Below are 10,268 nucleotides of genomic sequence, written 5' to 3'. Positions count from 1 at the left end.
ACCAACCACAATCCCATCCTAGTCGATAGAAGGAGGAAAACATAGAGGAATCAAGCCATTTTATTTTGAAGTAATGTGGCTAACTCATCCTCAATGTCTTGAAGTATCACATATAGCTTGGCATACACATGCTTGTGGGTGTATTGCTGCTCAATTGAAAAGGAGAATCCAAAATTGCCAAGAGAAATTTTAAAAGTGGAACCATGAGGTCTTTGAGCACATACAAATAAGAATAAAGCGCTGAAGAAGGATCATCAAAAAGCCCAACATGCCAACCAAAGCTCTTTTTCTATGCACCAAGTGAATTTAATCACGAGGAACTAGAAAAGGCTCTTAAAGATGATGAAATTTTATGAGCCCAGAAAGCAAAGGTCAATTGGTTGAAGCACGATGATAAAAATACTAAGTATTTTCACGCTACAACTTTGCAGAAAACAGCATCTAATAAGATCTTGAAATTGATGAATTCTCAAGGTGAGTGGATCTCTGAAACTGATGATGTGTATGATTTGATTATAAATCATTTTAGTGATCTGTTTAGCTCTAAATCCATTGACAATGAGGCATTGAGCTTTGTCATGGCCCAAGTAAGCCCAATTGTGGGTGAGGACCTCAACCGATCCCTTAATTCCGACCCTACCCTTGAGGAAGTTCAACAAAATTAATTTTCTATGGCCCCCCCTCAAGAGTCTAGGTCCAGATGGTTTATCTCCAATTTTTTTTCCAAAAAACTTGGGCCTCTACATCTGAAGATGTCTTCTAGTTTGTTTTGGACTTTTTCAAAACTTGTATTTTGCCCATGAAAATGAACCAATCCCACATGTTTGATTCCCAAAGTCCCTTTACTAGATTCGGTTGACCAATTAAGACCAATTGGGCTTTGTGATGTACTTTTCAAAGTCATTGCAAAATTGGTGGCTAGACGACTGAGAAATGCTCTTCGTTCCATTATTGGCCCTTATCAATCAGCCTTCATTCCCTCAAGGCTAATTTCGGATAATGTTCTCGTGGCCAATGAAATCTACCACTATATTAAAAAAAAGAAGAAAGAGAAGAAAAAAAAAATACTTGGCCCTAAGGTGGATATGAAAAAGGTCTATGACAGGCGTGAATGGAATTTCATTGAAAGAATATTATTGAGTTTGGGCTTCATTCATTCAACATTGGGTTCGAAAGGTAATGGCTTGTATTACTACAACTTAGCACCACCTTCTCATTAATGGACCGGTCAGAGGTGACATTACCCCAACTAGAGGTATAAGGTAGGGTGATCCTCTAAGCTTTATTAGTAGTCATTAAAGGAGCGGAGGACCAAGGCTTAATTAGAGGATCAAACTTTAAAACAGAGGTCCAAGCATTTCCCACATTATGTTTGCGGATGACATACTATTATTCAGTGAGGTTAGGCTACAGGAAGTCAACAACCTCAAGGCTTGTCTCAATGTCTATTGCAAGGCTAGTGGTCAGATCAGATGGTAAACCTGAAGAAATCAAGCTTATGTTTCAGTGCAAATTCTCATAGCAAATTCAAGAGATGGTTTTCAAAAGTTCTTAAAGTGCCATATGGGGATGGTCTGGGCAAATATTTGGGGCTACCGATAGAATTTGGTACATCAAAAAAGCAAGTATTCAAAGATCTGGAGGAAAGAATGGGGAAGAGGTTTCAGGGTTGGAATAAAAATCTATTGTCCCAAGTAGGCCGTGAGGTGATCCTAAAACAGTGGGCTTTGCTTTACCATACATAGCATCTCATTTCAAAATTTCTGGGGCGATGCACAAATATTTTAAAAAATTGGTAGGTAACTTCCCATGGGAGAGTCTAAGAAGGGCAAAAAAATCCACTAAGTTTTGTGGAACATAATTTGCAAACCCAAAACCAAAGGTGGGTTGGGAGTTAAAGACCCAAAAATCCAGAACATGGCTTTACTTGTCAAATTGGGGTGGAGGATTTGGTCTCAACGCAATAGCTTATGGGCTAAAGTAATGAAAAGCACCTATTTTCCAAATTCCAATTTTTTACAAGCTAAAGTGGGCTATCCACCATCCTGGGCCTGGAGAAGCCTACTTGAGGGTAGAAAAGTCCTAGAGTTGGGCCAGGGAAGAGAGGGGGGGCCGGTTTTTGACTTGAGGTAGTGGTTTGTTAAGAAAAAAAAATTTTTTTTTTTGTTTTTGGGGGGAAAAAAAAACCCCCAAAATAAAAGAAAAAGGGGGGGGGGGGCAAATTTTTTTTTTTTTTTTTGGGGGGTATGTAAAAAAAAATAAAAAAAAAAAAAAAAATAAAAAATTAATAAAAAAAAATGTGTGGGAACACTTCAGTGGGCCTTTTGGAGAGTGGGCTCTGGTTTGGAGATAAATATTTGGAACGATCCATGGATATCCACCTTACCAGGATTTAAACCTTGCACCCCCAAACCAGTTGGACGTCTTATGGAATAGGTGGCTGATCTTATCATCATTGAAACCCGCTCATGGAACCTTAACCTCATCATCGAACTGTTCAATGCCATTGACAACGAAGAAATCAGGAAAATCAGCCTAGGTTTATTCCCTCAGGGGGATAACTGTTTCTGGACACCAACTCCGACATGTCTTTTTACATTTAAATTGGCGTACAACCTGCTATATGAGAACAAAATTCAAAAAGAAAAATTAAAAGCTTTGTCCTCACGCACACACGCTTGGGAAAATTCATGTTTGGTATTTGATTTGGTCTTGACCCACCCTAGAAGAAATACAAAAATTACTTTGGCTTCAAGGGAAGGTCTACAGATTAGGAAGTTCCAGTGGAATCAATATCCTTTCGGTTCCCGAACTGCCTTGAATCGATCAACCACATCCTATTGGGATGCGAATTTTCTAGAGCAGTTTGGTTCGGTTCTTCACTTTCCTTTCTAGTACCATCAGATCAAGAGCTAAAATTACATCATTTCATACAACATTGGAAGGAAATGAAAAAGATCAGCAAAGAGAAAGCTCGTGAAGCCCTTGCATCTGACTCCTTCATCGCATGGTAGTTGGGGATTGCTAGGAATGGCTTGATCTTCAAGAGAAGAAATTGGCAGCCCATCAAAGTCATCAGAGAAGCAGAGAAGGAAGGCAATGCCTTTCTGAAAGCAAATCATTCTCCTAGAGGCAGATTCCCCCATGCCTAGGACTCAAAAGGTGAATGGAAAAAACCAAATAGAGGTACCATTAAAATCAATTCTGATGTAGCTTTTAACATTAAAAGTAAAAAAAAAGAATTGGTTTGATTGCAAAGGATTACTTGGATTTGTGTCATCTTGCTATCTTGGCTCTAGTGGAATGTTCATTGGCTCTTATGGTAGAGGTGTTGGCTCTACATAGAGCAATGCTATTCAGTATTGGAGAAGATTTTACCAAGACAAGCTTCGAATCGGATTGTCAAATCCTCGTGGAATCCATCATGACCTACTGTACTAAGTGTGGTCGAAAAATGCAGTGGCGGTGGATGATATTAGGTTGCTGATGACCAAACTTGAGGTGTGTAAATGTTGCCTTTGTTCCTAGGGTTGTGAATGGCTTTGCCAACTCCTTAGCCCAAAAAGGATCCTCTCAGGCGAGTGAGAAAATCTGGTCTACTTCCAATTCCTGGATCTAGAGCCTTCTAGTTACCGCGGTTAATGCTTGCTTTGTTTTTCCCTTTTCTTAGTGAAAGTTTGATTTACCAAAAAAAAAAAAAAAAGGTCTACCGCTGCTATATTTCATATAATATCCAGTCCCTATTGGCGGGACTTTTCACCTTGAGGAGCATTAGTCTCCCCTCTCCAACCAATGACTGAAGCAAATTCTTTAATGCTACTGAATAATTCACTTGGTCAATGTCCAACATCAAAAGTACCATTTGCAGTAGTTACAATTACCCCACCACCTAAAATTGTGTTTGTGCTATAGTAGTAATAATGAAGACATGCAACAAAGAATTAGTTATTTTTGGGAAATGAATAATTCATCAATTAGAGGAACCAATTTTTTATCACACCAGGAATAGATAGGCTAGGAATGTATATACTTTACCACCTGTTATGAACCATTTTTGTGACTTTCGAACTGGTGCAGACTGTAAGAACCAGGTTCAATAGGGTTCGACTTAGTCCACCTAGCCTTGGCTCTCTTCGGAATTCAATCTTTGGACTAGCCCCTTAGTTCTCCTCGGAATCTAGATTCCCAGACTAGTCTTTTGGCTCCGGACTAGCCACTTGGCACTCCTAGGAAGGTGATTACTGGCCCAACCCCTTGGCAACAATTTTATTCATGACACATCATTTGATGAATCTCTCGATCGACCACCACTCATCGACAAGATCATATTTTGGATATAATGATAAGTTATCATTTTACAGCTATATGCGTGCTAGAGCATTAAATTCAACATTTAATGCACCATACCTATTCATTGGTGCTTATCAAAAGATAAGATAAGCTAGCCTGCCAAAATCCCTGTGGGTATTGCTTCCCACTGGCTTGTCGAGAATTCAGGGCAAAACAAGTCCCATCTAGTGTCAGCTTTTGACAAGAATGTCTGCAAACCTAGTAAAGAGTGCCTCTATTTAGTTTCTTCACGCACAAGACTTACCTTTGGTGTGGTTTTCCTCTTGGGATTCGGATCAAGCCATCCAATGGTTGTCATCCATCTTCTCCATGGAATATTCTTCTGGTATAAGAACATTCATTTATACCGTCTTCTGTAAGCTAAGCTAAGCTAAGCTAAGCTAAGCTAAGCCAAGCAAAACCGGCAAGAACAAACTAAGCTAAGTTCAGATTGAATTAACTCTTGCACCTATCCAAGAGAACTTCATCTCTTTGGGCATTTACTACTCCTTGTGAGGAATTGTGTTATCCATAGTCTAACTTCAAAAGAGTTCCCAGTTTGCAACTTGTGAGCCCATAACTTTTTTTGAAAAGGAGCTTGTGGATGTACACACTATTCATGATGATGCCATAGTCATCAAAGTCAAGCTGGAAAATCATAGGTCTATTGGGTGCTAGTGGATACAGGCTCATCATGGTTGTCTGAAACATTTTGGTTTATAATGTTATTGTGGGGAGACCAACTATGAGTGCACTAGGGACCATAGCATCACCCCGTCACATGATGATGAAATTCTCAACGGACGAAGGGGTTAGAATGTGCAAAACTGATCAAAGGCAGTCTCGAAATTGATGTCTCAACTTCATTAAGAAGCAGCCATCCACACCAACTGTCACACCCCACCTAGACGGATCCAATCATACCAAAATACTCGTGGGGGTGATACACTACAGGACCAAGGTTTAGTGCCAAATCCATACCACCATACAACATAACATAATCAAAGAACAATAATAAATTATAGTAAAGAGTACTAATCAAACAATCTAAATGTTATTACAGTTATCCATGAATTGAATTTGAATCATTAACCAAAGTTAATCAAATCCAATCAAATCTAATCAAATCTAATCATTAGAGTTAAAGAGAGGAATAGTTAACAATGAAGTCTATTTTCTTGAGAGGTTTCAAAAGTTAAGTAGTGCTCTCATCTATTGGTTGGTGAGAAAGATAAAGCACAAAGATACAAGGGCAACTACTAAATTATATCATATCTCCAATCTATCAGAACGGTTGGAATCCGTAGGCACAGTCCTAACAGGCACACGATTCACCATGTAGCTTTGTGTCTTCTGTTGTGGGTGTGAAATCCTCTGGATTTCTAATCCTTTAACCCATGGTTTTAAGACCGACAACTCGTGCCTCAAGTTGGCAACAATTGTGGGCCATTCAAATCGAGCACGAAGGTTCGAAAGTGGACCCAATATTGGTGGATGGCCCTAGTGATGACTTGACATCTCTCTTAGAATTTAAAAGGAGAGAGAATGTTAGTCATGAAGGAATAAAAAAGGCGATTTTGGCACATCTGTAGATTGATGATGGAGAGTCTAATTGACGAGGTTAAGGTATCCAAACATAGACAATCGAAAGAACTTTCATTCAAACAAAATATTATTGAAATCGGAGTCCAATTGAGGGTCCAAACTTGGAGGGTTAACCAACTTCAATACCCTTACTTGAAGGGCAGTTGTACTTATGGAGTTACCGAACCAACACATCTAGACACCTAGTATCCATATACTTAGGTCTAAGTGCATATGTGTATAGGGTCACTAGGGTAATGGACGAACCCACAACCCTAGTCGATATATAAGTACAAGAGAACAATTCACAATCAAATCCACACATTCACATCATTCTCATATCATAATTCATAAAATCTAAAAGGAGAAACATATATAAATGATCTTACCTTTCGTTCATGCAAAATCACACACAATTTATAATAGATTACAAGATATAAAAAATAATGAAGATTCAAATAACACCATCAATCACACAAGATTTGGTTAAGTATTTTCCTCACCTTTTAAGCTAATATCAATCTCCAAGTTCCAAAGAAATCCACAAAAGGGAATGCAATTGACCCAAAATAACCTAGAAACATAAGAAATTAAATAAGCAACAATCAGGGATCACCCGGGTTCAGGGGGGGGGGTAAAACATGCACCTAAAACAGGGGGCGGGGGGTTGAGCCATATAAGGCTGGTCGACCGCCTAGTCTAGGACTCTGGCACTTTGATCGAGTTCGACCCCGATTCGAAATCAACTTGGAATGGGATTTTGGAGTCTTCAATTTGACAGCATTAGGGTCCCCAAACTATCTTTCAAACATCCCAATTGGTTCCCAAATGAAAACCCCCAATTTGGGCTCTCTGTGTTTGCTCGCAGATATCTTAGAGAGGTTTGAATTTGTTTCAAATGCAAGGGGTTGCACGAACCATCTCTTTCTTAAAAATAAAGGCACCACAATTTGGTCTAGGATTGGCACATGAAGGAAATACCTAGCCATTCATATGTCAACCACTTAGTGTGCTACTCAAGGCTAGGGGTCACTATGCCTCAAGTCCCCTCTCGTGCTGAGTCAACAACCCTATTGACATTCCTTAGAGCCCTTCCGGATCAGGTCCTCTCTCGTGTTGGGAGTGTACCATAATTTGCCGCGAGTGGTGTACTGGTGTTATGTTGTGGCACCTCACGGATTTTTGCGCCCATCTTTGTAACCCACAGTAATTCCTTATTGCAACAACACACCCACGCATCACTCTTCCATGTCAACCCCTCACGTCACACATGCAAAAAACTAAGTACACCTTGGGTTGCCCCAACCTCAATTCCCCCATTGTTAGGTGAGTAGCACATGCAAGACATAACTAGCCATGCACACTAAAATGATGCTCATGTATGACATAAGATGCTTGTGAGTACCGACGCTAAGGCTTTAGCCCACAACTCCCACTACATCATATAGTCATGTCACCCGCATACCATTCTTATGCACAATACAAATCCCATTTATGCCATTCCATATGCTCCATGCTATTCCCATTATACAATTTCCATTCACATGAACAAGTCCATTTAATCTAGAAGAGTTTGGGAAAATATCCCAAGATATAAGAGAAACTTCCTTACAATTCCTTGAATCACTGGCCTTGTAAATTTTAATACGGAAAAAAAAAGTTTAATGAAGCCAATAAGCTGGTATTCAGCTCAACACTAACTGGACAAAGAATTTTGAAAGGTCTAAATCTCCATATGTTTTCAAGAAACGAGCAAGAACCTCCATGACAGAAATAAATATATAGGAATTATTCACCATGAAAAAAAAAAAACACTAAGAAGACATTTAGTCTAATACTTCTATGAATTTTTTTTTGGTAAGAAATACTTCTATGAATAAATATATTTTTGTTTTTGGTAAACAACATTTCATTCAGATAACTAAAAAAAATACAAACACACCTGCATGAGTATACAAGTTCAAAAAGAACCAAGGAGTGAAAAAAGACCAAACTATCGCATGCAATAGACAGAGTCAGCCGGAATAAGGGTTGGGTCAAGCCCAAAATGGATCACGTCCACAAAACCCTTAGAACAAAGAGACCAAATAACAAACGGACTATTTTTCATCTTGATAGAGGAGCTTTCTAGACTTATTATATTATAGAGAACATCACCATAATATTGCAGAAGTTGACACAACTTTGAAAAGGAGAAACTCGTCTTAGGGATAAAAATTAACCAAACTTGAGGTAAATTAGATCAATACTCCTAACGTGTCGTTGCTTCAAAGAGAAAGACGATAACTTGGAACAGCAAGTAGATGGTTGGCTCTTGAAACAGTTAAGCCAAACTTCTCGGTCATGTCCAAGTCCTCAGGTGGCATGCCACTAGGTAACTTCCATTCAAAACCATGTAGCAATTGCCCAAGTACCAGTTTCACAACTGTTAGGCCCATATATATACCTGGACATCCTCTACGACCTGATCCAAATGGGATGAGTTGGAGGTCACGGCCTCTAACATCAATATTTGCTCCCATGAATCTTTCAGGCAAGAATTCTTCTGCATCACCATAACTCGACCAGACATCAGGGTCCCTTTGGATTGCCCAAGCATTTATAATCAGACGACACTTCTTGGGTATATGGAATCCATTGATTGTTATGTCTTCTAAGGACTCATGAGGAGCTAACAATGGACCAACAGGGTGAAGCCTCATGGATTCTTTCACGACCATATCCATGTACTCGAGCTTAACTAAATCCTCTTCTTCCACTAGCCGATCTGTGCCAACTATATTCCTCAACTCTTCTTGGAGCTTCTTCATCACCTTCGGATGCCTTAAGAGTTCAGAGAGGGTCCATTCAATTGCCACAGCTGATGTGTCTATTCCACCCAAAATCATGTCTAAAATGATTGCTTTTAAGTTAGTTCGATCAATCTTGTAACATTGCTCTTCTCCAGTATGCATTTGTTCTGATTCCATCATCAAAGACAGCATCACATCAATGAAGTCCTTATGGTTGTCTTTCCTGTCTTTAGGTTTGTTCATGTGCTCATCAATGATCTTCTCCAAAAACCCATCAATAGTTTTGCTAACTTCCTTCATGCGTCGAGTCTGTCCCTAATTGACATATACAACACATAACAACCGCTGCAGTAGATTTGTCGAATATAAAACCTATGATATCAAGATGACAAATTATCAAGATGCATGGCTGCTCAATTTGCGCCAGATCTCTTGTAAATTGTAATATCATATATATATATATATATGTAAGTAACCCCTTAGTATGGAGATGTGCTCCTATATTTGTCTATATTGTTAAAGAGACATACCTGAAGGTCAAGTGCTCCAATATACGGAATGAAATCAGACAAAATAGGAGTCCCAACAATCTCGAGGTATTCCTCAACAAATGATTTTACCTTGAAGTTTTCAAGTTTGTTTCCAATGAGCATTTGAAAGACCATACCCTCAATCACTGATCCCACCTTCGTACTTACATCAACTGCTGCACCAGCTTTGGCAGCCTCCCTGAGAGATCCAACAAGAAGACCCATCTCTTTCCTTCTCATTTGCTTGAATGAATCAACCTTTGCTGCACTTAGCAGCTCTACGGTGCATAGCTTGCGCATGTTACGCCAATATGAACCGTATTGTGAGAAAAGCAGGCCTTTGTTCTTGTACGACATGTAATGGGCACCAGTGCTGTAAGGTCGACCTGCAAAGACCATGTCATGGGTCTTGAGGAACAACTCTGCTGCCTGGGAAGATGAAATCACCACAGTTGGAACAAGGCCAAGCCTGATGTACATGATGGGTCCATACTTCTGAGCCATTTGATGGAGGTTACGGTGAGGAAATTCCCCCAACATGAGAAGATTGCCAATAATAGGAACTCCTTGAGGTCCCGGCGGTAGTCGACGATCATCTCTTTGTTGCTTAGCTCGGAGACGAGTCAACAGATACCAAAGCCCTCCAAACAATACTGCTAATAGAATTGCATTATTCCAAAAAGACATTTGGAGTTTTGGAAGTGAAGAATCTTGCAGAAGAGATTTTTGCTTGGATTCTCCACTTTGATGGTAAGTGAAGAATTGAGCAATATATAAAATACAGATATGGGTCCTCAGGAATTGCAACTTGCAAAGTGAGATAGTATAATTTTTTACAGCTTGCATTGGATTTCTCCAGAAGGGTGTTACGTATAAGAAACGCGAAAGGTAATTGTAGAATAGTGCTCACTAATTTATATTTAATTAATTAAGTGCGATTACAATTCCAAATTTGGGTGGGGTCATATTTCTTCCATCCAATAGTAGGAAACATCGTGGCAAAATGGTTTTCCCATTAAAGAAATATGTGGAG

The 10,268-nt window shown here is 39.4% G+C and overlaps 1 protein-coding gene across 2 annotated transcripts; it reads right to left on the bottom strand.

Moving 5' to 3' along the window:
- Positions 1-7,860: 7,860 nt before the first annotated feature.
- On the bottom strand, positions 7,861-9,965 carry LOC149012505 (cytochrome P450 71AU50-like). Of its 2 annotated transcripts, none has more exons than XM_089158957.1 (2): positions 9,236-9,965; positions 7,861-9,014 (listed from the first exon to the last, which is right to left on the bottom strand). In XM_089158957.1, exons 1-2 carry the CDS (start codon positions 9,920-9,922, stop codon positions 8,181-8,183), a joined length of 1,521 nt encoding a protein of 506 aa, XP_089015083.1. In that variant the 5' UTR covers positions 9,923-9,965; the 3' UTR covers positions 7,861-8,180. The 2 variants fall into 2 exon arrangements, with proteins under 2 accessions (XP_089015083.1, XP_089015082.1); XM_089158956.1 differs by having other exon boundaries at positions 7,862-9,020.
- Positions 9,966-10,268: the final 303 nt, after the last annotated feature.

The sequence above is a fragment of the Hakea prostrata genome, chromosome 6 (genome assembly GCF_041222555.1).
Source record: "Hakea prostrata isolate BN-2017 chromosome 6, UWA_Hpros_2, whole genome shotgun sequence".
NCBI lineage: Eukaryota > Viridiplantae > Streptophyta > Magnoliopsida > Proteales > Proteaceae > Hakea > Hakea prostrata.
The sequence above is the reverse complement of the archived record's forward strand: the minus strand, read 5'-3'. Positions and strand labels throughout refer to the sequence as shown.